This window comes from Pocillopora verrucosa, chromosome 5, assembly GCF_036669915.1.
Source record: "Pocillopora verrucosa isolate sample1 chromosome 5, ASM3666991v2, whole genome shotgun sequence".
NCBI lineage: Eukaryota > Metazoa > Cnidaria > Anthozoa > Scleractinia > Pocilloporidae > Pocillopora > Pocillopora verrucosa.
The window spans coordinates 18,405,447-18,432,890 of record NC_089316.1 but is presented as its reverse complement, the minus strand read 5'-3'; the positions used below and the strand labels follow the sequence as shown (position 1 = coordinate 18,432,890).

Below are 27,444 nucleotides of genomic sequence, written 5' to 3'. Positions count from 1 at the left end.
TTTATAAATTGTGCAAGATAAGAAGAGTAAGGACCTCAACTTTTTCAGTATTAAATTCCTAGAAAAAAACATAGGTTACGTTTTGCACCTAATGGGTCAATTTTTTATGCAGTAACACTCGGTACGCTGCAGATAATAACATAAGAGAAGTAAATGATAATGAAAATCGTAATGATAATTATTCAAACTACATCCAGCTTTGTTTCAACTTTTGGTTATTAGCAGAGAGTAACTGATGTGGGAAAAATATTTTCAACCATAGGACAACATTATTTATATTTTGAGATCCGGTTTCAAAGAATGAACACAAATAGTCGTCTTTTATGTACACGGCGAAACAGAAATTTCTGACGTGAAAGTTTGTGCGTCGATGATGGCATCATCAGCATTTATAAGTTGAATATTGGTGCGAACTAATAAAAACGTCAGTTGCCGAACAATAGTTATCTTTTAATATGATCAGGAATCAAATTTAGGTCAGAAAGTCTTCATTTCGCTGCAGCATTCTATCAGTTGTTTGGTTAGTTTCCAATAGTAGTAGTAATCAGCCCTTTCTTGAAACCCAAAGTAAGTTTCTTTTCTATTTTTGTTGTAAGTGTGATTTTAACGAATTACGCGATTAAAATTCTTGTCTTAACTTTGAATTTATTTGAAACAACAGTTAACAGCAGCTGTAAAAACCTTTACTTTTCTGTGTATTTATTCTCTGCTGCTTATGTGGATAAACGCAATCAGGCTCTGAAAGTGTAAAGGGACAACCAATATTCAGGTACTTAATATAATAGCTTTGTAGCTTTCTCCTTTACTCTTAGTAGTCAATTATTTTATTCTTCCTGCGGCAAAGTTGTTAATTTAAAGACGGTGAGCAATTTTTTCTGTGTATCGCAAAATAACTTCATTTCCCGTACAGATGTCCCTGTTGAAGTATACGTGTTTGTTTTGTACTTTAACAGAATATTTATTGTTCACTATTTATCTCTGGAACGTATAGTCTGTTATTCAATCCGTCTAGTTTCTTTAGGTCTGTGAAATCACCGAAACATGAACTCTGCAATCAAATTTCTTAGTGGTTTTACAACAACGGAAACATAGCACTTCTGTAAAACTGATCAAAATTAAATTTCTCTCTATAAATATTGCTACAATGTTGTGTAAATTACAGACGAGAATCAGAAATAATCAACTTGTTAAAATGTCCAAATGCTTAGAGAAACACATTAAGATTTAGTGGAAAAATCTGCATAGGAGCGTCCACTTTGAATTGTTGTTTTACATTTAAGACATAACAACAAAACAGAGGAAAAATTGGCGATCGATTTGTAAAACTAAAAATTTGAAAGTCAAATGAAAACTGAATCGGAGACAAAAAACAGTCAGCTTGTGGATGATGTGGGATCTAAAAATGATTAATATTCCATTTTTATTTATTTTTTTGTTGAAGGTAGCATTTCTTTCCTCAGCATCAATGAAATTAAAAGGAAATAAAACTAAAAGATAGAAAAACGAAAATACACTTTGTCCACATACTCTATAGGAAGACGTAGTAACTACTACAGTTTCGATAACTCTTAGTTTATAACTAACTCTTCTAGTTTATAATTGTTTACTTTTAACCAATAAATTCTCAATTCTCTCAACCATACCGGCGCGTTTTCTCAGGGAAGAGGGTGGTGGGAAAAACAAGATTCATCATATGATTCATCAGTCAAAAAGGCATTAGAAAAGGAAAGGATTATTTTTTAATCTCGGTCCATAATGACTCGTTTGATCGACCAGAGAATTAGCAATTTGTATTTTTAATGTAAATATTTAAAGATGAAGTGTCAGTTCTAAACACGGACAACTTATAGAATTTAGGAGAAATAAATGTCAGTCAGTTTATAAAAGAGAAAACAAGTGCAAACATATGTTTTAGCAGTCTAGAACATTCTAGAATCTTCTAAATAATTACATATCCTATTCTTAAGACAGTGCAACATGACAAAACATGATAAAAATACGCTGTTAAATGATCCGAATAATTTTTTCTCTGTTTTACATTTTTTTCTCTTGTAAATAACACACTAAAATGTTGGAAAAAAATTATCAATGTGCAAGATGCATGAACGAACTGAAAGTTTTCGTGAGTTAAACCTACCTTGAAGTTTGATGTAAAGTTGAATATCTTGTTTATGATTTTAGAATAAACCAAAATCTTTATCACAATGTTCAAATGTCCTACGAAGTATGAACGGTAGTTATCAGACAAGAAGACAGGATCACTTTTACAAGGTCTCAACATATATTGTTATTGCTATTTTTAGAGTGTGTAACTTTTAGCTGTGTATGGCGGAACAGAGGACAAAGAGTCCATTGGTTGCTGAGTGGCTGTATTTATTAGTTTTGACGTGATTTTCTTCGCTTGAGTCATAAGGCAACTAACACAATAATCTTCTTTTTATTATTCTAAATTACAAAGGGGAATGTACTGATACGAAAAGGAGTTTTTCCTTTGAACTGCATAATCCAAGTGATAAAGAGCGCTATAGATAAACAATAGCAAACCAATATCTTAATTATCAACAGGGTTAAACAATGACTTTCTTTTTAAATTACGCGGAAGGATTCCGTTTGTTCTATAGCCGATGGAGACAAATTCATTACTATCTAAAGAGTTTTACTCCAAAAGCTTGTGTATAAAACATCGAGCTGCTTTGAAAAGATTCAATGAAAAATTGAAAGAGACAAAATTAAACACTCCACCTTTTCTTCAGCAGAATATAAACTGAAACACGTCATGATGGTACCCTCAGTGGCTAAATGCAGTTTCATCCTCCTTTTCGGTAAGCACTTCAGCTGTTCACAACTGTTGTCGAAAGTGTTTGCTTTAATGATAAACATTTGCCGTTGTTGGCAAATGGGATGGAATGGTAGCCCATGAGTAGTGTGGGAGGGGAGGAGTTCCTCTAATTCATAAATAAACCACTTTCCTTTATCCTCTGAAACAGTTTTCTCAATCAAAAACTAACTGCAAATGCAAAGAGTTTGTAAGCTCTTGGTTGGAATGGAAGACAGTATTATAATAGCTAGCTGAAGCCCGTTGAACTCGAGCTCTAGATAAAATTTAAATTTTTTCGATAGATGTTTGTTAGCTTAGTGATCTGATATCTGATTAGTGGACTAGTGATACTTGTAAGACAGAGATCAGATGAGGTCTAATATGGTAACCTTTGTTACGTAAAATTGCATATATTTTCTTTCTCTTGATGTATGATATCTATATTTTTGTTTTTGGAAGCCAAGTAATTGACTTATTGTATTTGTTGTAGTTTTGTTGAAACATCCTCAACAAGCAAAAGGATGGGATAAAGTTCCTTCGTTTTGGGAGTCACATATTCTCTCAGCTCCAAAAGGACACTACGTGGAACTGAACTTTACCATGCGCAGCTCCTCGTGGGCTCCACGACCATGTCTGCAGGACTACTATCTTGAGATCCGTGACGGCAATAATCAATCAGCCAACGTTCTTGGTGTATTCTGTGGAGATCACGCAGCTGCTGTAGTGCGATCCAGTGAAGGATACTTGTGGTTAAGATTTTTCCCTTCTCGCAAATATGATTTTAGTGCATACTACACGGGCAGATCCTTCAATCAAACAGGCACGATATTTCTTGTTAACTTTCTGTTAAAGCACGTAGTTAAAATATTTAAATTGAATTGGAACTTCCTGATATAACAATTTATATTCAGGAAATATATCGTTGGCCTACCTTACCATTACGTTTTTTTGCACATGTAGCAGTATTTATTTCCTTATTAAGTAGCTTTTTATCCGATATACAAAGAGACAGACGAACAGCCACAGATAGAGAAAGAGACAGACAGACATGCTTGCCTTAATACATTTTTTATTATCATTATCGTTATTTTTTGTTTTATGTAGCGACACCTACCATGACCCAAGTACCCAAGACACAGACTGTAATTTTGAACAGAACCTCCAACCTGTGGTGCTCGGTGGAAGGTGCGCCAGCTCCATACATTGTATGGAGAAAAAATGGTGTTGTTGTTCAAAATAGTACCAGCGTAAGATATCAGCTTGTAGCTGCAGAGGAGAATGTGAATTACAGCTGTGAGGTACGAAGAGATAATAACGTATCAAGGAGCGAAATTAGCCTCAACATTGAAGGTGAGTTTTATTCCTTACACAAGTGTAATGGAACCATATCACTTTTTTAATTAGATGCCTGAATCTGTACTATTTGGTCAATTTCTTAATATCTTGTTTAATTTCTTGGTATCCCTCCACCCTGCTACTCATTGGATTTGTGTTTTGGTTTGCCCCGCTTGGTCTTTTTTGGTTCGCCTCTGACCAGTAAGGATTTTTGCACGATGTTCGTTTACAATGTTTGTTTCAATTAACCCTTTCACTTCCAAGATCTCATTAGTAATTCTGCATACTTACTCCTGTACGATTCTTATGATCTTAGTTCTGAGAATTTGTTTCCGGATCAACTAATAACCCCTTAATTGATATTTCTCTTTATTCTCATAACTTGTCTACTTGAAATTGTATCGATATTGTAGGGAGAAATTCTCTCTTGGTCACTTCATGGAAGTTAAAGGGTCAATTTGTTTTGATTAGTTTTGGTAATTTTAGTTCTCAATTTGTTTTAATTAGTTTTTCTTAATGACCGGTAATTTTGTCATACGGTTTGTAAGCAGCATTTTATCATATCCACTTTTTAATTCGCACAATAGAAACATTAATCTTATCTTACGTAAGCACCTCAGAACTATTTTCTTTAGTTATTCTAATTATTCAGCGCTGTTCGGCCTCTCAGAAAGACACTCTCCTCACTGAATTTTTTTTTGTTTTAGCTTAAATTCTGACTTCCCTAAATGCTGACAATGATAAGAGTATGCTAGTAATCAGTTCAAAGTAGATACTCCAAAGTTGAAAAAATTCCGCAAATTTAAATTTAGCCTAACTTTAGAAGTTTATCTCATGAACATTCCTTTGTATACTATCATTCTAAAGATCATTACTTCTTTTTTTTCTCGATACGATAAAACAAGTTGATTTTTTTGTTTGCAATGCAAACTCAGTGATGGCATACTACACATACTTTAGCGATTTAATTATATGAACATTACTTAATGTCTAATATTCAGAGTGCCCAGGCCCTTGTGATTGCCACATTTTGAAGGGAACATACAATCTGTTGCGTGTGAGCTGTACAGGAAAAGAATTGATGTCGTTTCCGTGGAAAATTTCCCTTACCACAGCGACGTTGTGAGTATTAACAAGAGATCAATTGTTGAGGTGCCATGTAAGTTGCAGACTAAACTGCAGATTACGAAGCAAATGAATGTCATTCTTCATCTTAACTGAGTGAGAGCGACTTCTAAATCAGTCTTACACTAGCCTTTGCGTGGTGCCGTCGACGTCAATGACTGGAAATTCTTCAATATTGAATTTTTTGATCGTAGGTTTTCTACGGGGGTCATTCCTAACTAGAACTACTGTTTCCCAAGTCTGTCGAGCCATGTAAAAGGAAAACTGTACTTGTAAACTCAAGGCTGGCTACACTAAAAAATATGTTAACGTCCATGCCAGTAGGTCACAAAACAAGAACAAAGTTAAACAACAAGGCAGTTCTTCGTGACTTCGTGAAGGCATAGTGGAATCGCAAACGAACATATTTTGTTGAGTGTGAACAATAACGGCGGAGTATGCTTTCTGTTTCTATTAGAAATACCGGTACTTTATGCATAGGAAGCCCTTAGAAATTAAAATATCAAGCAAATCATGAGAACTTCAAAAAACTTAGAGATATATCAATGTATTCAACTGTTTTAATTATATTCAGAACTATCTTAGGTGTTACATGACTGCTTAAATGTAGCCGTAAAAGTCAAACATAACTGTGAAAAAGTAGGTCTAACGGTATGAATACCATCTCACCGAGAAATGACTGGAACAATAGTGCAATTTATCCATTTCTGGTGTACAAAGGACGAATTTGAGTAAAACTGTTCGGTGCGTACATCTGGAAGAGTTTACAACTGAATACCGCTTTTCTTAAATTGTTGTTTTGTTATTATTAATATTGAAATATGCAACAAGGCCTTTGTGACATTTTCAAGTTACTGCATTCTGCTCTATGTCGTTTACCGCCAAGTTATTTCGAACAAGAAATGATTTAAGATCATTGGTTCATAATCTATGCAATCATACACGTGGAAACTTGTCTACTTAATCACAGTTGAATGGTACTCCTATTTTTTTCATCCTCATTGGTTTGATAACTTGATCTACACAGTAAATTTAAACAATTGGCTGTTGAAGCGAAAATATCGTGCGAAGGTGAAAAAAAGAGTTTGGAAAGAAATAGAAGCGGTTTAGAATCTCTTGATAAAAGTATCTGTCATCAGTTTTTAAAACCGTATGTATTTAACTCAGTTGTATCGATTTTTTCTGACAGGGACCTGAGTAACAACCAGCTGAACGACTTGCCAAAAGACATTTTCAGCAACAATACTCACCTGATTTGGCTGTAAGCTAAATTTAACAGATCTATAATGTTTACATTTCACTTTAAAAGGTCAGCGATATCTTAACAGGGACTGACGATGACATTTCGATCATAAATAAAACTATTCGTCACTAACCGCGCTTTGCAAACCATGCGTATTCAACACAATAACGATTCTCATCTGGAATGGCTTTGTGCTAACATTCGTTTGCATATTCCATTGATTAATTAACAGCTTCGTTTATTCGCATTACAAACCGCTCCTATTCAAAACATATGAAGTAACATCTTAAGTGGGACTTGGGTTAGAATCAACTAAGAGATTGGCTACAGAAAGTTTCCACGAGCAATAACCAACTTTGGTTGTCAAGTAAGACCTTTCCCTAATCTACTGGGCGGGGTTGTTTAAAGCTGGGTTAAGATAACCCAGGGTTAGTGTGTGTGAGATCTGATTTCAGATCCGAATTCTTTTTTTCTGGAATCTGATAATTGGATGCTCTGAAAGCGATATAGAAAGTTATCTCAAAGAGGCTTTTGAATAACGGAGCAAAAAGAAACCCAGATTAAAATGTAACCTTGAGTTAGCGCCTATCGGCATTCGATCGTGATATGAAAAATTTCTTGAGGTGGAGTTGAGTAAACAACCGGCTGCAAAGCTTTCTGTTAGGCATACCTTCAGCTCAATGAATTGGAGGCTGGAATCTAAAAAGGCAAAACATTGTAATATTTTGAAAAAAGTTAGTTTTTGCAAAGAATTACGAATTTCTAAACCCTTAAGTTAATTGATATTGTTAATAATAGCACACTTCGATTACTGATTCATCGATGTATTCCTTCCCAACCTGGCGTAAAACAAGGGGTCCATCCAACCTGGAGAAGGCATCAAAATGGTTGCAGATGTCAAAGAAAAGTTAGATAAATGGCGATACAGCAGGGCTTACTCAAAAGTTTTTATTTCTATTATTCTTTTTTTTCTTGTATACATATTTTTAATTTTTTTTATAATGCAACGATTTTATGATAGGGACTTGGGCCAAAACAAGCTTAAAAAGTTGCCGCAAGACATTTTCAGTAACTATACCAAGCTGAAGGCACTGTAAGTTACCACCGCTCCTTTATAACCTAAATCAGTGGAGGCTTATGTTATAAAACTTTGTATGGGAGTTTCCGCCCGCTCTGTAACTCCGTAGATAACGATAATTTTTCGATGCTCTGCAGCGCGAAAGCCAGATAGTTTTCCCCAATTTTATTTAAATATATTCCATAGAACTTCTGCCAAATATTTGGACACCTTTTAAGCGCGGGAATTCCACTACGGAAAGCATCATTCACATGTTGCCTACTTTCTACAGTCTTAAAGGGCGAATCCGACACAAAGCTTTTTTTTAAATAAGTATTTCTTTCCTCGGGTGGCTGAATGTCATTCTTGGTCTAGTATATTAGACTATGGACTGATCTTTGGGGAGAAATTCGAGTCGTGTCTAGGCCGACCATTTCCTAACGGTCTCTGGGTTTAACAAAACGTTCTTGCCGCGGGTTCGCAGGACTTTAAAGTGGCTGGTCATTTAGAATTCTCGCTGGAAAGTTAGAGAGCGGAGCTAAAACTTCCGTAAAGGCTTATTTCTTATAGAGAACTTGGGCCACCTGTAACCGAATTTCACTCACTCACAAACGATCTACTAGAAATGGCGATGTAAACAATCACATTTCTGAACATCACCGACAAACTAATCACAGAATCGACTGGGACTCTGCTAAATGCTTAACCTACTGTACAAACTATTTTCAGCGACTGACTCTGGAAAGCTGGTTCACTAACTTAGAACAGACGCCTCTCAACAGATGTCAACAATTACCAGCACCTTACAAACGACTCATTAACGACGTGAACAAACCGACAAACAGACCGACAAACAACAGACGGATCGAAACCGACCAATGACTGTTAACAAACTCTACATGAGTCTTCCAGCCAATCACATCACGGCTAAACAGACCAATCACGTTCAACAGACCAGACTTTATAACATCATCGACTGACAACTACTCCTTACTTGACTCTGAAGATGACTATCGCACAGATAGTCGAAACGTCAGTCACCAACAACATTTCTTTTCAGAACTACACTCACCCGGACGATCACACTACACAAACTACTAAAATACACTTTGTTTTTCGGTACAATTTTCTTAATAAAATGACCAGCCTAGCAATAGAATCTTTTTAACTGTGTAGTCACGTAGTTTCTGATGGGTAACCAAGGATTTGAAATGGCTGCTCGTGTGTGCCGCAGACGACATTTTATGGACGAAATTCCTTCGTGTCTCGCCGAAATGTTCATATTCGCGGATAAATCAGCACTCTACAGACTGTGGTAATAAAAAATCGGCGACAGTTGAGGTGGAGTCTTTTTAAAACATTAATTGTGATTATTAAAAACAAACTTACGATCACACGATCTTTAAAGATCAAAAATACATTGCTTTGTTTTTGTTCTTTTTTTTTGTTTGTTTCATTTGTTTTTGTTTGGTTTTTTTTGTTTGTTTGTTTTTTAATGCAAATATTTTTTTTATTGGCGGTGTCGGAGCACAAAATTCTCAGCAGATCAAGCGCTGACGAAATTTGACAGCTCCGAATTTTTTAAGCGGATGCAAAAATCGAGAAAAACATTTGTCATGACACAATTTGTCCTTTAATGTTGTTAAGAGAATTCTGGTTTTGTCTGCTGGTGCATATAGGCCAGATAGGCACTTACGAATCAATTGTTAGTTAAACAATAGCTGTCACTCTCGAGAAATTGCAAATATTTTACTCATGTAATCGACAACAACTTTAATTCTGAAAAACTCGAAAACATCTCCAGTCAGTCTGGCTTTCTTTCACTGCCTCACATTTTCCCTCGTGCTCTTGGTGGCAACAAGTATTTTTACCGTATTTCCAATGTTTCCTAAGGTGTTCGGATGTTTAGAACATACCAGTAACTGTTTTAATTTTTCATGTCGAGGCCAAAATGACCAGAATGAAACAAAAATAACTTGTACTCGAGGATTTCGCTGGATTGCTGGTAGTACTTCATATGACTCGATACGTCGTCCCGGCATTCCAAAAGAGAAATCAGGTGCTTTCCATCAATCAGGTAAACATTTAAAGAGATTTAGAGTAACTAAGTTTGGTTTCGCGAGACAGGTCATATGACAAGGGAAAATTTGCACATTCACATCACGTAATGCATCAAGCTGGGTTTGTTCAGTTGATTTTGATGGTCGCAGGGAAATGTCGATTTTGTCGCTGAAAACCATTGTGGTCCATTACAGCGTAACATCATTAATGATGGCAACAAATTTGCAGAAAGGAGGGCGAGTTGATCGCGTTCCACGTACCAAAACTCGGGAAAAACTGCAAGAACTCTTTCAGAGTGTGTGCGTGTTGTCTTGTAAATATAAACACTGTTACATATTTTAACTTGTTTTTGTGTCCTTTTGAGCAATGCGATATGTCTGTAATGACCAGAGTGCCAAATTTTATTCTCTAATTTTGATCTTCTCCACACTGTGCGTCGTTCATGACCTGATATTTCAACGTAAGTTATCGAGAAGGCGTCTCCTGATCACCTTTTTTGATTTTGTAAGTCACGCGAGCGCGCGAGCGTTACGACTAATCACATTTATGCAACGTTTAAGGACAACCCGGCATCTATTCTCCATTCAGTTGTCATGAAACCTAAAATCCTCAACGTAGAAGATAAACGAACGAAGTTTGAACGGTCAAAAGGAGATCCTGATCAATTCTCAGAATTTTCAAATATTCTTTGCCACAAGCGCAATTGAGAAAACACGTGGATTTACGTTTCCTTCAAGATGTTGGTGGATGGAAACTAGAGATATATCCGCGGGTTTGAGGCAATCGATGATCTCATTGGTGTTAAACTATGCACTGATATGCTTCATTAGCCCGATTAACGCCTGCATTTGGACAATTTTTTCGCACAAATTGGTGATATAGAAAAGAAGTTTCCATATTTTGTCTATGAACCATTTTATGAATAAATCTTGTAACTTGTAGCAAGATAGAATTTTGTGAGCTATGTTATTGCAGTGCGCGCTGGACAAAATCTGTGAAATATACACTTTGATTGCGCTAATATAGGAATCGGCGACGATTCAAGTCGGGCTCTGAGTTCGGAGCCATGGATGTTGACATTTAATTAGAAATTGCAAGAGGTCGACTGCCGGTCACGGCTCTCAAATAACTAAATGACCTGCAGTTGGAAATTTGCTGACAATTTTGGAAATCGAGATGGCCCATATATTCCTGGCCATAATATATTGATGAGGAAACTTCTAATAGCGATCTTCAAGAAATCTATATATCTTAAATCCAGCGTTCGGTTCACGCTGACTCAGAATACATTTATTTAGAAAGTCCGTGATATCACACAGGATGTATTGAATGCGCTTTAATTGCAAAAAAGAAAAGCAAAAAGAAAAAGGAAAAGAAATAAGAATTATATCGTAACAGACTGGTAGGGGTACTACTAGTTCGAGTTTAAGTCTTTCCTCTTTAAGAACTCTGTAGTGCTAACAACTACTCAGCGAAGTGGAAGTAGCCAGTGGTAGATATTAACCAAGCCGCAAAATGGCGCTTTAAGTATCCATAGTTTTGGTGAATACTAAAACAGCACATGGAGAAAAGATATATTTGAGAGTCCTTAAACATGGAATAATCCTGTCTTAAACTCAGGTTTAATAGGTTTAAGTGGATGTTTAGGTCACTTATACCTAGATTTAAGTTGGACTTAAACCTGGCTTATACTATCTTAATGCTAAAACATAATGTAGGTTTAAGTTCACATTAAATGTGTCCAAAACATTCCTGTGTGTTTAAGAGGCTGTCTCTCTTATTTCCACCCGGTCAATTTTGCGTCAAAAATAATTTTGCCTGAAACTCTGTCAACAGAAAGACTTTACCTTGGAAAGAACTAAATTAGATTTGGTTTGATTCGAAATAATTTTCTGACTGCATTAGGGGCCATAATTATTTTCCAGTCCGTAGGGACCGTCGCAACGTCTCAGTCATAGAACTCCATTTGTAAGTCTATGTGTCGAAGTTTGGCGTTTTGGAATTTAAAGCTGAACGATTGCACTATCGTGCATAACAGAGGTCCGCATTAACCATTGCGGGTGAACCCGCTGACCCTTTATCTTTTTTGGAAGGTCTGCAAGTGTAGTATGGCATGCAAGTGCCTTTTCGAAACCAGAGAGGCTTCAGTCTGTAGCGAGTCTTCAGCGAGGTTGTTAAAGCTTTCATTGGACAGAGGATACGCATTGACGAAACACCCAGTGAAGGGAACAACAGCTGCAGTAAGCATAGTAGACGAATCAAAGAACACTCTCTGTATAAATAAGATTGGGCATTTTAGTAGCTTCCACAACTTCGAATATGGAGATATCGGTCTGAGAGTTTGGAAATGTTATGGCATCGGTAAAGGGAAGTACATTCCACATGACGAAATATATATCAAGCACCAAGGTCAAACTTCCCCTCAAACCATAGAATCTCAACGGTTTTATGATCCTCCTGAAAAGCGTGTGGTCAAGCGTCGTTCAAAGGGCAGCAAGGAAACAGAGAGTACAACGCCATTGTTTGAATACTCTGTGTTTGGATGTGTTGAAGTGCTCGAAACCTTTTCGCAGCTGGAGCTGCACCTGGACTTTGGAAAGCATACAGTCAGTTAGGCCAGTATGATGCAATCAAAAGGGACTGGGCCCTTAAGTTCTCGTCGATAGATACCGCTGGTATCGAGTGTTCGAGCTGTTCGTTAGATTTCAGTACACCACTCACTTCTCCCGTGGATACTTCGCCCCACTCGCCCCAATGTTTTATTGCGCAAAAATAAATGACTACAGCTATTTCATGAGAGGTCATACTATAACTTCTCATACACTAACTGTTGCACAGGATCGCACAATACATTTGGTACCTATTACTATATGAAAGAACTACTTGTGCAGACCACTTTTGGAAATAGCATAATCAAATGAAATTAATTGCAAAATTGACTGAATTGTGATAGTACATAAAAATCTAAATACAATATTCTTATTACTCTAACATGTCATATTATGTGATCACTGATTTATTTCAGTCTGTAACCAAAATAATTGCTGTTGTCAACTAATTCAGCCTATCATGATCCAACTTAGGAAAATGTTTCAGAATGTAAATATCTAGAAATGAAAATGTATCTTGAGACTCAGTTTTGGATTCAATCATGTGCAGATGTTCAATGAGAAAGTACCAACACCAAATCCACTTTCTACAATCTGTTTTCCTTTCCATAAATTAAAGCTCCATAATGCTAGAATCTAACTGAGTTTGGTAATGGTATTATTACATGAACTTTTTCTTGTTGATGACGCAGAAGTGGAACTTCATATTTAACAGACACAGCTAGACTGGAATCTTCCCACCCCACATTAAAGGTATGTTCTGGAATAACTAACTCGAAATGATTCGCCCAAACCTCTACAGGTTTTGAATACCTGTTACACTGAGGATGCCTAGCATACCATTCAACTAATGCTGGAAGGTGGGCGATCTTTTGAGATTTTTCATTCTCCATTTTGATAACCACATCATGTTGCATAAAGTCCCTGATGATAGAAGGTCTACTGTAGTCATCAAACCACTGTGTGATGACTGTTGAAGCCTTTTGGTCACAAGCCGAGTCTGCTGTATAACAGTATCCTTTGTATATACCACCTGCTTACAAGGCCTTGTAAGTCTTCTGTAGTCTCCTAACATCGTCACTTTCAATTGCATCCCTTTTGATTGGTGGTAGTGGTACTTGAGTCTCCGTTTTACTAAGGTTAACATTAACTGGACTGCCAGTTTCAGATTCAATCATGTTGCAGAACTTCTGGACATGGACACTTGCTTCTAGAAAAGTTCCCTTTTGCTTGCCTTCACAATCCAAAAGCTGCTGGAACTCTTCCATGCCTCCTGGAAATATTGCTTGCTTCAACTCTTTTTCTCTGATAAATTTTCTCATAATTTGAACTCCTAGGGATAATAAAATGAAAACCAGTGATAAGTCAAGGCATTATGCAAAGGCTTACACAAAGCAACATGCCACAAACAGGGTATCAGGGCTCTGGTAGGTGCAAGGTTAAAATTAAGAGTCCAGCATAAAATTTTGATAATAATAAAAAATTATGTGATATTTTTGTGGGCTTATTATTATTTGTTTTTAATTTGACAGTCAGTCGTTCGGTTGGTCGGTCATTCAGGTCAGGTCAAAAGCTCATGAGTTTTGCTACTACACTGTATAAGTGCTTTGTTGCCACAGACCTAATGGCCCATCTGCTTTAAAATTTTACATTTATTTTACATGTATGCATGTACATGTACGTTTGAATATGGAGGTTTGAGTGTTCACATACTTTTTTTTATTCCAAAGAATATGGCATGACTTACTGCATTCTAGCAAAATGTCAAGAAAGGGAAGACCAGTTAGGAGAATTAATAATTTTTTTTTTATTTATTAGAGAAGAGTTTAATACCTACCGATGTTAACATTGTTTGTATGGTAATCTCCCATAATTCCATTGTACCTCTCAAATGAGAAGCACCAAAAAGAGGAAACAGGTCCATAATCAAGTATGCAATCTTTAAAATGGCCACGAAGATGTATGTTTGGTGTGCACTTCTCCTTCCCAGAGAAGGCTTCTTAACATTACACAAAATCGCATCAGCTTGTGCTCAGCTTCCATACACTCCTTGGTGATAACTTTTCTGCAAAGCAGTTGACAGGCATGTACAAATGCTATCCATATTCCATAATATCCACTGGGTATTACTCCCTTTAAAGCAAAAAAGGAGTAAATACATACCCAGTTCTTCCACTGGTCAGCAGTGAATCTTTTAAACCCTTCAGAAATTTTGCTTGGGATGCGCCCAATTTCAGATGGTGGCTTAACAAGACTGACACGTTTCTGTACTCTCTCCAAGTCAGATTCACTCAAAATTCCCATTTCAATCCAAGTCTTAAGAACATGTTTTGCACTCCCAAGAAGCAAGTTATGCATGGGATCAATCAGTGCAAATCTTATAGCATCATAGTATGGAAGCTGGAACAGGACGGAGTAACTTGCTCCACTTGAAGAGGCAAATTTCTGGGCATCACTTGGTGTTTCAGCTTGGCGTACTTTCTCTGCAGCTGCTTGGTGGTCTTCACTAGCTCGCGGTTCCCAGCTTTCTCTATCAAATCCTGAGAAATCAGGTTTATCACCAAATGATGCTCTTGGAAATTCTTTAAAGCATTGCTGCATCTTGAAAATATAGTAAAACACAATATAAACAATGATGCCAGTGCAACAAGCATGTATTTACACACACAACAAATACATACCTGCCAACCTTTTTTAGAGCCAAGGTTGTGAGATTTTTTTTTCTACAAGAGCCAGGATTTTTGATAGAGAACCTGATCATATCTGGAGATAATCCAAAGACTTCTGATGCAGTCCCAAACAACTCCAAACTTCCTAACATACAAAAACACAACCTTATCTCCAGCACATTCTCTTCTGAAAATCAGAGGCTGTATTAGCTCAAACTTTTCTGCTAGGTGTTAGGAATTGGTCAGCTGGTGAGGGCTGGCTTGAGATTGAAGTTTTTGATTCCCAAGACATGCGAGTTGTAAGGTATACATACACAAATACAAAAAAAATAGCCAAGGAGTTATTATTAAAATTGTATAAAACACTCTAGTTATAGTGCATCTTTGTGCACTCACCTATCTTTGCAGTATGGCCAATAAAACCTCCACATTTCTGAGTTGCTGGTATATCACTTGACAAAGCTAAGATAGCAGCTCAGAACATCTCCCCAGTTCCAGAGAAGTTTGTGTCTAAGATGACTCCATCCCATAAGTCAATAAGGTCATCTACTGGCTGCAGAAAGGAGTTGATATGATGCCTAGGCTCCTTTGGCCCAGGAATTATTCCAACAACAATAAGATTTTCAGGTTTTAAGCGTTCCTCTCTTGGAAGGTTTGTTACAACCATGTAAATGACACCAATGGATTCTGAACCATGAAGAGGGGGCTGAAACCAGTCAATGTTCAACATAATACCAAAATTATTTGGTATAGCAAGAAAGGGCTCTCCTTCCACATACTGAAACTCTTTCCAAACTCTTCCTTCAAAACAGTCTCCAAGAACATTATGCAGCAGCTGAGTGGAACGATTTTTCCACTTTTCACAGTTTTCCATGAAGTTTGGCTTGTTAGTAAGGTCTTTTAATGAATCAGTAGCCTTTTTAAAGCAGTAAACCTGCTTAGGATACAAGAATGTCTTTCCTGCTCTTGACCTCATAGTTTTCATCAGAACGAAACCACATGGCCTCCTTCGGGCTTGGTATGGGTGGCGTGGATAACTCACATGACTGCATTTTGCTGATACAACCTCACCATTTGGCCTTTGGCGAACACATTCATCAAACTTATAGAGAGTTTTACACTTAAGGCAAACTGCATATTTAATAAAACTGTCCTTCTGAAGGCCAAGATTTTTTCAAATCCTGTACAATGTTTCTGGGATGATCTTGGCAAAGTTAATAAGAACTTCTGCATGCATCATCTTACCAATGCCAGATAAGAACAGCTTGAAAAACTTTAAGAGTAGAACAATGGCCCTGTCTGCAACTTTGAGCATTGCCTGCCTCAGAAGTAAGAATATAAGCAAAGCCCTCAGTTCTGTGAAATCACTTTCTGGTTCCTTCTGTTTACCACAGATGGTTGCACTGTCTTTCATTTCATCAGAATACTCAAAGCTCTGCATATTGTTCTCTACATCATCCTCCTGAAATGAAATAAAGAAATTTTACACTTAAAAGAACGGCCGTAGCCACACTGTAGCCTGAGGCAAGACAAGGCACTTGCCTCCTCTAAATTTTTACCCAAGATAAAACAGTAAAACCCAGCTTAAGTTGAAAAAGTAATCCTCAGAAAACATTTTTCTATCGGTTTATGAGAGATTAAGCTACCTAAGAAGAGTAATTTAAGGGTAAAAGCCATTTTATGAGGGTAATTAAGAGAGATGGCAATGTTATGATCTGCTCTTTTTGAATTAGTATGCTGTATGAACCAGTTATATTCCATAAACTAACCAAGAGTTGCTGTTCTGGTTGCATGGAGCTTTCATGTATTTCCACTGAGGACTCCTCTGATAACGTTTCATCGTCTACATCATTGTCATCACCACTAGAATCTCCTTCTGAAAAGAACTGCCTGTCTTCATCATCCCAACAAGGAAGAGCACCTTCATTTTCTGAATCAGAGTCCATTTCTAACTCAAGCTCCACATTTTGACTAGAGTATCCACATGCATTATCACCATATAATGTCTGATGCTCATAGAAGGTACTTTTGCTCACTGTTTTCTTGCAGTGGTTACAAGATGAATGTTAGACTGATCAGCATCAATGAACTGATATACAGTGAGGCCCCTTTTACAGAGCAACATGCAATAGCATTGCTACAGGTGTATTTCCTGGGGTATAAAGTAGCAACCTTTACACACAAACGAATGTTTGTACCTAAGAGTCAAAAGTAAAACAAAAGCAAATAAAGAAAAACTATTGTTATCAAAAAGGACAATTTGCATCAAGCCATTTACATGTAACATTGTAAAGCAACAGACTATGTTTTTCCACATCTGAATGTCATTTTCCACAGAGAACTGAAGTACTGTACATGTAATTGATTGGTGGACCTTATGTTGATACATAGGGAAAAGTAAAAAAAATCCTGGCCATGCCCCAACAAAGCTTTGAATGTAATTACATATACACAGCCTATAACAGACAGCCTGGACAGAGCTGTATATGTACTGCACATGTGGGGTTGTCATTAGGGGCCGTAACCCGTAATACCTGTTACAGCTGAGTTTATTTGATATTATGGGTGATAGTTACTGTTTAAAAAACTGTTGGTAATGCTTTCAGATGTTCCGGCAGAGATCTTTGCCTCTTGCCTTTGCTGTAAAATTTTGGTTTGTGTTCAGGAGATATGTATTAGCACTCTTACCAGTCGGTCTTTAGTGCAGGTTTTAAGCGCACAAGTTCTACCCAAGTCTTAACTGGAGTAACAAATGGCGCTGTTCATTTTTTTCGAAAATTCCGCCATTTCACGTACGCGTTGCTATGGTTTGACTTCTTCCCACTCAAGAAGTGGGAAGAAACACTCGACTATGTCTCGTGTTTCTCCCTACATTTCTTTCGTGCTTTAATCTTTAATCTTTAATTAAAGATTAAAGATTAACTACGTCTCGTGTTTCTCCCTTCATTTCTTTCGTGCTCTAGCCGCTTCCTAAGTGCTTTATAACAGAAAATAGCACAGTCAAGGCTTCTCTATTTGTTAATTTACATGAGCGTATGTAAACACAGTTTTCATATTGAATCTTCTCTCGGAGTTCTCCCTGCTATTTATTTAGCAGTAACTCAGTTTCTTTAAGTTTGTTTTGAGTACAGTAATGGAAGAAGAAGATTTTCCTAATTTTTCTTTGGAGTTTAATTTTCCCAGTATTCAAGAAACGGCCGAAAAGCCAAATGAACAACAACAACAACAACCACGTCGCTTTCCTTCGTTGCAAGAAGAGGCTCTTTCATTAGTTATTTTAAAAAAGAAATGCAACATAGTTTCCGTGTTTACATAGCCTGATGTAAACACGCGGGAGGTTGGGAGAACACTCGATAAGCTGGAAACCACTCCGCTTCGCATCGTGGTTTCCTACGCTTATCTCGTGTTCTCCCAACCTCCCGCGTGTTTACATCAGGCTATGTAAACACGGAAACCATTTTATATTTCTCCATTTTAACTCAACTCACCTTTCACGTTTAACCTCCGCAAACTGGACTCTTCACATACGTCATCATAATAGAAGCTTTCCCCAAACCAAAAACCGGAATTTTTGAACAAAATTTCCTTCCCAACTGATCCGTATATTCACTCATTATGCTGCCTTGTTCAAGAACTCCAAGCAATCGATTAATATGCTGCCGATTAAAAGTGCCGACAGTCGTGCTGACAAAATGCTTTACATTCAGTGAGACTGCGCTTATTGGCTAGTCTTACTCACGTGGTTGCTTTAGAAGCAGATTATTGGCTTACGGGTCCCTCAGACGAATTAGTAGGGAAAGAGAAGCGTTGCTCGATCAGTAAACGCGTCACATAATCTTCGCTGGACGGTTACAGTTTTGACATCGATGTGGCTGCATCTTTCTTCCGGAGTGGTAATACCTGTACCACTTTGAGTCGACGACCATCCGGCTCAAGCTCATCAACCGACGCCCGATCAAGCGCAGTTCCATCCCATCCAGAGCCTTTGAGAGACAGTTCTATTAGAAATCGGGAGAACCTGGTGGTCTCATACCGAGAAATTCGACAGTTGTTCGACACAATCAAAGAACTGGGGGATATAGTAAAGCTTCAAAATGCCAAACTAGGCAGGCTGAGGTGAAGACCGAACTACAGACTGTGCGACACAAACTCGATCGCGAACCTTAGCCGACCGAGAAGGAGAATATCTACCGTGGGCCTGTTCTAAAGCAGTTCGGGCCATAACCATTTCTGGATATCGGTTTCGAGCTTTGTGATTGGGTGAGATCAAAACAAAGCAAATTTGGCCGAGAGGTAATGGAAACAAGAAAAAGCTAATTTTTTTTTTTTTGTGGCGGCCATGTTGTAATGCGGTAGTAAGGTAGTAAGCTGAAACAAAATTTGCTAATAAGGACTGGACGTAAGGTACCATTAAAAATAGTCGTTTATTTCAAACATTCAACATGCATGTCCTCGACATTCTCGCATTCTGGAAGAGTAAAGCGGATTCTTTCTAGCACAAATTCTTTGTAACGCTGTGGTCCTTCCACCAAGAGCGTTACAGGAATAAAAGCTCCTCCGCCAGCCTGTTTGTATCTGGAGAACTTCTGGGTAAGGCTTGACCTCGATGTTACTGTCCGTTCTCCGTTGATTTCCCTATTTTGGGTTACAAGAAAACCAATTAAATAAAGTTGAACCAAATAACGCGCACTGATAACAATTGGGACGAGTGAGGTGTGAGATCGCGGAATCGGGACAATTTCATTTCTCTCCAGTATAGGTCGAGGAAAGACAATATCTTGCTTCTTTCCGAATTTTAAATAGACATTATCAATTTCAGTCCAGCAAGCCTTTACGAAAAAGTAACAGTAAAGCAAGAAAACAGTAACTCACCCTTCAATTCCTGGTTATTTTGCCACATCGAAGCAAAGCATGCAGCTGTATGTTTAGAAAGTGCTGAACCGTGCCGATCTACTACCCTTTGACATCCCCTAAAGTGTATGTCTTTCTCTGCGATTTGCTGAAAATCTGGACTTCTCGTAGAGCCTCTGGAATGCGTTCCATTTCTCGTGGAAGAAGACAAGCCAGTGCATGCGAGTCATACGTGTCGTCGTCTTCACTTTGAATAACAAGCGGTGTTCCACGTGGAGCTTTGATCTTGAAATTATGATACCTGGAAAATAAACGCCAATAAAAACATGAGTGGGATAAAATAAAATTAAGTAGTCACAATCTATATTAAGACGAATACACATGATCGAATTCAATGCAAGAGAATCATACAAGGTATTTTACGCGCTATTGATCGATTCGCGGGAGAATCTAGGTATCAGAACACTACAAATTCGGTCTACAGCTTTTAGTCAGCAATAATATGTCCTCTACAATTACCCTTTGATTTGAACACCCTGTATAGAAAGTCTGTTTAGGTAATCAATGCAAAATGTGAAAGCACGAGCGGTGTTTCTAAACGAGTTTCACAATTACAGACAAGTCCCTTGTGGTTTTAGACGAAAATTTCACTCTCATCAGTTCGTGTAGTTAAACTCTAACCTTTGTTTCCGGAATGCTGTAATAGAGACACTTCGGCAAGGCTTTCCACCAATGTGATTTCTTTATTTTCATCTTCATGCCGCTCTTATCGCACATTTCCCGGATACGATACCTAAAGATGTGAGAGCTCAATGAACGAATACCTCTTTGTTTTATGTTTGCCCGAAGGAGAACTTACTCGCTGGATAATCACATTTATGTGTTAGATCCGTGGTTTCCTGAAATTATTTTTTAGTGTGCATTCGCCTTGACTGAATGAATATTTCTGATGTCAAGATCTACATTGATTCGAAATTTCATCCAGAGCTCCGATTTAAAAGATTCTTTGTTTGTAGCACTGACCCAGGTCCGTGGCAGATTTGTGCCACAAAGACGACAAAGTGTCTCGAGATACTGAATGTGTTCATCCATGCTGTTGGCTTGATCTGAAATTCACAATGTAGGATTATAAAGGTCCGATAAATAATTGTCCTTTTACTTTAAATTGGTCGGCCACAACGTATGGTTAAAATTTATGGTTTACACAATACTCCGATGGATCTGAACAAAGGAATCCGTCTGGTAGTTTGCACACTAACAGACTTTCAACATTTGTGCACTCGAGCAAAAACCTCGTGCACTCGATTGGAATTTTGACAAATTGGAAGCAAATTTATTCTAGTTTTTTAAAAGATTTTTTTTAGGAATCAAAAAAAATGTTGCATAGCTGAAAACCTCAACTAAATAAAGGTTATTCCTCGATCGAGCCCTTCGCAACATGGACCTCCACCCGACTTTTCATCTGAATTTTTCCTTCTCGTCATCGCGACCACCACCAGCTCTTTGCTTGTTGTATGTAGTTGCTTGTCTTCTGTAATTTTGCAAGGTTTCATGGGATATGGGTAGGGAACTAAGTCGCTAGGGCTCGAATAAAGTAATGAGTGAGTTGATGTCCCACTACGACATCCATGTTGGTGACGTCATCAAGTATCCAGAAATGGTTATGGCCCGGACTGTAAAGCAACTAAAGGTTTGTGCAAATTTTTGTTCCATCACTGTAGCTGTAGGCGTTTCCTTTTAAGCTTCGATTCTGGTCTGGGAAGTATTTTAAGCTTGTGGGACATTATTCCCTTCTTTAGTTCTTTTGAAAGAAGCATCTGTTCTCTTCCTTGTGATGTTAATACCGCATGTCATATGGCTTGTTTGAAACTGAGCCGAGAATAATAAATACACGGGGGGGGGGCCTTAAACATTGCTTCAGTGTATGAAGTTTTGAGAATGTCAGACATCATTTGCCAATAGTGCCTGAAAATCAACTTCTAAAAAAGGTTACTGCACATAGTCCAGTATGGATTGTCTTTTTTTCTGTAGTAAGTGACAAAAATGTCCTTAAGTCATAGGAGATGTTATTGTTCATCGTGGTTACATAGATAAATGAACATTTAATCATTTTTCTCATGATTTAGAGGCAGGTTATCAAAACTTTGATTGGGTGTTTCAACAGCTACACTGCTAGTCTTCTTCATCAGGTGATGAGGTCAAATGTTTATGTGTTGCTAATTATGTGCATCTTGGTGTTTTGTCATTGGTGCATTTTGGCCCTCTGTCATTGGGACATTTTGATCCTCGTTATTATTCCAACTAGCATATGTTGTTCCCCCGTAGGTCAGCTTTGTTACTGACCAGCTGTTATGCTTTTTGATTGTGGGCATCCACACTTCAGGAATTTCGATTCTGCTGTCATTATTGATGAAGGAGCCATCAACATAAAACTTTACCCCAATAACATCAATAGAGACAGTGGTATCAAAATTTCTGAAGCTTGGATGGCTATGGTCAAAAAGCATAACAGCCAGTCAGTAACAAAGGGGACCTATGAGGGAATAACATCTGCTAGCCAGAATAACAATGAGGATCGAAATGCATCAAGGACAGAGTGACACAAGGTATCAATGACAAAACACCACAGTACTACGTATAGCGACATGTACACATTCAAACTTGCTGCCTGACAGAGACTAGCAGTGAAGCAGTAGGAAACACTGCTGTTAAACGTTTGATAGCCTGACTCTATATTGTGAGACAAATGATGAAACATTTATTTCTTTTTTTGTCCCTAAGTTGTTTGTTTTTGTAAATAACACATCCTGTATTCTGGCTGGAAATTTTAGCATTAATTTATAATTTCACGTGTGAAGTAACAAAATTGATGCAGCAATGTTTCCCATGGTGCTAAAGTGGTGTTTTCAAATATTACAAGGGACAGATGTTATGGCATAAATTTAAAAAATGCTGCAGAAAACTTAAGCTTTCTTTAAACAATTTACCATCTATACAATTACCAGTCTTAACACAAAGTCAAAGATTTTGAAAGGATTGTTAATTGTATCTCATAGGGCAGTGTTTTTAGTTCATTTAGAAATTAAAGCCAAATCATATATTGTAAATAAGATATTACAGTTAACTCAACTTTGAAACAATTTATTGAAAAACAGGTAGATTCAGAAAATTGAAAATCTTGCTATAAAACATATGCATAAAAAGTTTCGATGCTTGGAGTGCTCAGACTTCTCAATGATACAACAAACAAGTTGAAAACCACACAATTGTAAGCATAATTTGTGACCCATGATATTATTAGAATTTGAACCTAACTCCCTTATTTCACTTTTCATCTTTGATTCCACATACACTGTTCTTATAAGAAACGTTAATGTTCTTATAATTAATTTTGTTTGAATTTAAGGGTGATGTGCACTTGTTGCACAACAAACAAGAAGTTGAACTTAAGTTTTGTGGAAGTGAAGGGTGAGTAAAAGATATCTATTCAGGATATTAAGAGTTTGTCTGTAGAATGTTTTGGAAATGCACCTATCATCAGTCATCTCCTGGGGGGGGGACCTTGGGTAAGGGGGGGACTTTGCAAAGGGTGCAGTCAAAGTGTCTAATTTCCCTTTCTAGGTGGGGACAAAGGACAATCAAAGTTAAGAGATTATCCCTCCTAGAGGGGTGGCACATTTCAAAACAAGAAGCCACATTAAAATTTGTAGGATATATTAAATTGGGACACCCAAATTGAAGCTTTGCTTACTTCTGACTGAAAAGCAATACTTTCACAAGACAAAAAAATATTTTATACAATGCTTAATAGTCTGCCATTTTGATCCAAGCAAACCGCCAGGAGATGGAGAAGCCTGTGTTCTTGTGTATTGTGGTCTTTTCTGTCAACAACTTGAAGTGATTTGTTTCCGGCTCTCTGCAAAGTCCCCTGATTTTTTGTGATTGGCTGGCAAACGGAGAAGACAGGATTTTATTTGTCTGTGATTTTCCCTCAAGCATTTTCCTACAAGCAAACTTTGTTGGCCATGTGAATATCTTATTTTAGTCAAGATGCTGAGCAATTGGCCTTGTTTACTTTTTACGTCTTCACAGATCTTGACAAAGTCTCAGTTCATAAACACACAAAAATTTGATCACCTTCCAAAAAAGCTTGGTCAAACCCATATTTAATTTTGCTCATTTTTATGCACCTTTCTAACAAAGTATTACTACTATGACATTCCTTTGTAGCATTGACAGTGCCTACAACAGTGCTGTTTGAGGATTTCTTTGTAAGGAAGTGGGAAAGGAAAACAATGGCTATTAAAAGTCAACTATCAAGCGTAAGTGATGTGTTCATATGATTTTCTCTTTAAAGTACATACATAAATGTGCTACTAGAGTGTGCATGCAATTTGCTTTTCTGGTCCATCAAAATGTGGTCACCTTGTAAGAAATTTTTAAACTTTTGTTTATTTTATCTGACAGTTTGTTGTCTAGAGTACCCTAAAACAGAGAGCTTTTCGAGGTGCATAACCCATCTTGTGCCTGCCTTTAGTAGAAGACTCCTCTTGTTCAGGACTGTTGAATGAAAACTTAACTTCAAACAGACACATTTGGAGCATAACCAAACAATTTAATAGGTTGAATTTGAAAATGACCAAACCTGACTTTGGGTAATAAATAAATAAATAATAAGCAATTAACCTAATACTATTTTTATGTGCCAGGTGCTGTGTCAAGATATTATAAAACCAAAAGACAACAATACCTCTACAATCTGCCTGACAGAAGAAATAAAGCAGAGAAATGCCAATTTGAGAAGAAGCTAACATCAAGAAGGAGAAGGGTAAGCTAGAAACTTGTGTGGCTTAGCTATTAACTTACAATATAGAGCCTTGCACAGGAGAAGTTGTCTTTGAAAGAGCCTCAGAACTGGAATAGTGTCAGGAATCAGCTCAAAGGTTTTCAATTGAATTTGCACAACACATTCTTTCTGCACATGTACTTTCTCATGACATTAGCATGCGCATATACATTGATCACACAAAGCTTGGAAGGGATATGTGTGTAAACCATCATTTATACAAAATTTGTTCATCCTTTAATTGTATCAAAAATTTCCTTTGCAGCTCTTCATCAAGCGCATGAGGGTTGCCTCTAATACAAAGAAGACTGCTCTGCAACAAATTGTTGCAAATTTCATGAGTGATGAGGAGGATGGTGAGGGCAGTCAAGAGAGTGTGTGGGTTGTGAAGTCACCACTGTGGCATAGTCCACAGCTATCTTCTCTCTTAAAGAGACTTCAGGAGAAAATTGACAACCAGCCATCTGCCTTCTCAAGCTCACATCCACAAAATACAAGAGTAGAAGGAGAGCCATCCACACACAGCCCACCAACTTCCTCACCAGCATGAGCACTCCTTCCTGGTGATAGACAGAGCCCTGAGAGGTCTCCTTCTCAAAATAGGATTCCTCCCTCCTCAGTCCCCACAACATTGCAGTGGTGATGAAAGTGATAGGGAACCCTTGCATATGTTGGACACCAGCCCTGTCACAATCCGAAGGAGGCCAAACAGACGGCTACAGTCTCTGTGGGACTAAATTAATGCCTAAGTGTTCTTTATTTACATAACTTGTATGTTTTGCCTTCTGTTTTTAATTCAGTTCATTTGACAGAATGGCAAGGTGGTTTATGGGTATTAGGGTGAATCTCTCTCTCTCATCTTGATTGAAACATAATCTACTAGCTATCGCAAACAGTTCAAAAATCTGTGGGAAGAATCCTTAAATATTATAGAATTTTGTGGCGATCGACTTCATTTATTGTTGAAGTAGTATTAGATGTACTGAAGACCTTTGTAAAGAATGCTACAGTTTTGGATATGCCACAGTTAATTTTATTGGAATGATTTCAAACAAGCTTCTTGAATTATTGTGCTCTTCAAAAACCTTTTATGTTTAAGAATTGGCTTTAAAAAGGCACTTTCCAGCTCAGTAAATAACCAGGGGCCACTAAGTTGTTAACATGGTATGACTTGCTTAGAATTTATCGTAGTTTTTGATAAAATTTTATTACTCTCTAATTTTAGAGTATAGACATTTCTTATTGTTATTCTTGTCTTCATATCTGACTGATGGAAAAATGTCTTTTTATCATACTAAAATTATTGTCGTGGTGTAATGATTTATGTAAATATTGAAAATGTTGCTTCCATCCATGTCAAGCATTAAGCACTTGTAGCTTAGTATATTTAATTATAACACACAATCTAAAATTTTTTCCCTTTTTGCGCATAATGTTAGACTTAGTTGTTAGTCATCACATGATGAAATAGATTCTGTAAATTGGCCATTTTGAGTATTATTTATTAGATATTAAAATAATTTATTGTTTTATAGAGTAAAGGTTCTGAGAAAAATACAGTAGTAAGAGGATGCAGAATTATCGGGAGAATTCGTTGCTTTTTCCAAGAACACCTGATAGTATGCAGTGTGGATCAAGAATGCCGAGTGAAATTTCTCGTACCGTGCAATATTAAAATCTAGAATACGAATCTATTCTTCAAGTACCGTGAAATTTCGGGTTCTCGAATATCAAGCCATTCTCATAGGAAAACCAGGTTCTAGAACACAGACCGATTCGTCTAGTACCGTGGAATTTCGGGTTCTTAAATACTACGCGATTCTCGTAGTGCCGTGGAAAATCGGGTTCTCGAATACAGATCGATTCGTCTAGTACCGTGGAATTTCGGGTTCTTAAATACTACGCGATTCTCGTAGTGCCGTGGAAAATCGGGTTCTAGAATACAGATCGATTCGTCTGGTACCGTGGAATTTCGGGACAAGAATGCCGAGTGAAACTGTTCGCACGGTGGAAAAGACAACTTTTTAGAAAGACACAATTTGACTGACCGCGCGCTCGTATACGGTACGCCATTATTTGCGTCAAATCTGAAAGTGTAAGGAAATTTCCGGGTTTCCATACGCCGCGTTTCAATGACGTATCCTGCCATCGGATTTTCATGCCACGGGTTAAGTCCGTCGCATGTCTTGGAACACGGTACGTCCGGGTATGTCTGTATCCTCGAAGAATATGGATCCGTATCGTGGAATTTCAGCACTGCGATACGCCTTATTTCACACAGTGTTGGTATTAGCCATACCCTACTACCGAAACCAACTCGTAGTGTATACGAAAAGCTAAACGTGACTTTCGGTACTCCTTTAGTCGACCTAATCGAATATCCATCTCGGGGAATTATAATTTTCACAAGTCTCGTTAACATTGTGTTGGTGGTTTTATAATGGTCGTAATAATATATCACATTCGACAAACTCTAGCCTCATGCAATGCACGTAGGTAGCGACGAACGAAATTACGAATCACGCCGCTACCGTCACACTGCCGATGAATTGTTAAACCGTTTGTATTTTTGAGCGTAGCGCTGGTGGTTATCATTGCACGTTATTGTTCGCCCAGTTATCACATTGTAGAAATATACCGATCGAGAAGTTGACATCCTTCAGGTGTAGCGTGAAACTTTTTTTTTGAACACACGATAAGATAATATCGAGTGGTTAGGCTGTCCAAACTAGGAAATCTGGGGACATGCTCTGACAGAACATTTTTAAATCTAGGGTTTCGGAAATGCCATTTCCTGCGTTTTTTTTTTTTTTTTTTTTGCAATTTAGGC

General features: G+C 37.6%; 4 protein-coding genes and 2 pseudogenes across 7 annotated transcripts in view; 2 read left to right on the top strand and 4 right to left on the bottom strand.

The window, feature by feature from the left end:
• LOC131773292 (slit homolog 2 protein-like) overlaps positions 1-10,848 on the top strand; it is a 36,125-nt gene extending 25,277 nt beyond the window's left edge. The window contains exons 2-8 of one of the 4 annotated variants that reach the window (XM_066167209.1): positions 736-769; positions 2,757-2,822; positions 3,309-3,638; positions 3,923-4,168; positions 5,155-5,275; positions 6,468-6,539; positions 7,543-10,848. In XM_066167209.1, the coding sequence (XP_066023306.1) occupies positions 2,777-2,822; positions 3,309-3,638; positions 3,923-4,168; positions 5,155-5,275; positions 6,468-6,539; positions 7,543-7,618 (891 nt within the window). In that variant the 5' untranslated portion in view covers positions 736-769; positions 2,757-2,776 and the 3' untranslated portion in view covers positions 7,619-10,848. Of the gene's footprint in view, positions 1-735; positions 770-2,753; positions 2,823-3,308; positions 3,639-3,922; positions 4,169-5,154; positions 5,276-6,467 lie in introns of all 4 variants that reach the window. The other 3 variants (XM_066167208.1, XM_066167207.1, XM_066167210.1) reach the window with 3 other exon arrangements.
• LOC136281022 (uncharacterized) overlaps positions 1-27,444 on the bottom strand; it is a 214,887-nt pseudogene that overhangs the window by 164,750 nt on the left and 22,693 nt on the right.
• LOC136281030 (uncharacterized) lies at positions 12,315-13,577 on the bottom strand (annotated as a pseudogene).
• LOC136280772 (uncharacterized) lies at positions 14,091-15,893 on the bottom strand. Its single transcript, XM_066166464.1, has 3 exons — positions 15,400-15,893; positions 15,002-15,062; positions 14,091-14,849 (listed from the first exon to the last, which is right to left on the bottom strand). The coding sequence occupies exons 1-3, from the start codon at positions 15,891-15,893 to the stop codon at positions 14,190-14,192; spliced, it is 1,215 nt and encodes a 404-aa protein (XP_066022561.1). The 3' UTR covers positions 14,091-14,189.
• On the bottom strand, positions 15,784-17,314 carry LOC136281036 (uncharacterized). Its single transcript, XM_066167230.1, has 2 exons — positions 16,687-17,314; positions 15,784-16,379 (listed from the first exon to the last, which is right to left on the bottom strand). The coding sequence occupies exons 1-2, from the start codon at positions 16,861-16,863 to the stop codon at positions 16,092-16,094; spliced, it is 465 nt and encodes a 154-aa protein (XP_066023327.1). The 5' UTR covers positions 16,864-17,314; the 3' UTR covers positions 15,784-16,091.
• On the top strand, positions 21,366-26,146 carry LOC131798019 (uncharacterized). Its single transcript, XM_066166463.1, has 6 exons — positions 21,366-21,458; positions 21,895-21,957; positions 23,175-23,236; positions 24,074-24,090; positions 24,478-24,596; positions 24,880-26,146. The coding sequence occupies exons 1-6, from the start codon at positions 21,366-21,368 to the stop codon at positions 25,162-25,164; spliced, it is 639 nt and encodes a 212-aa protein (XP_066022560.1). The 3' UTR covers positions 25,165-26,146.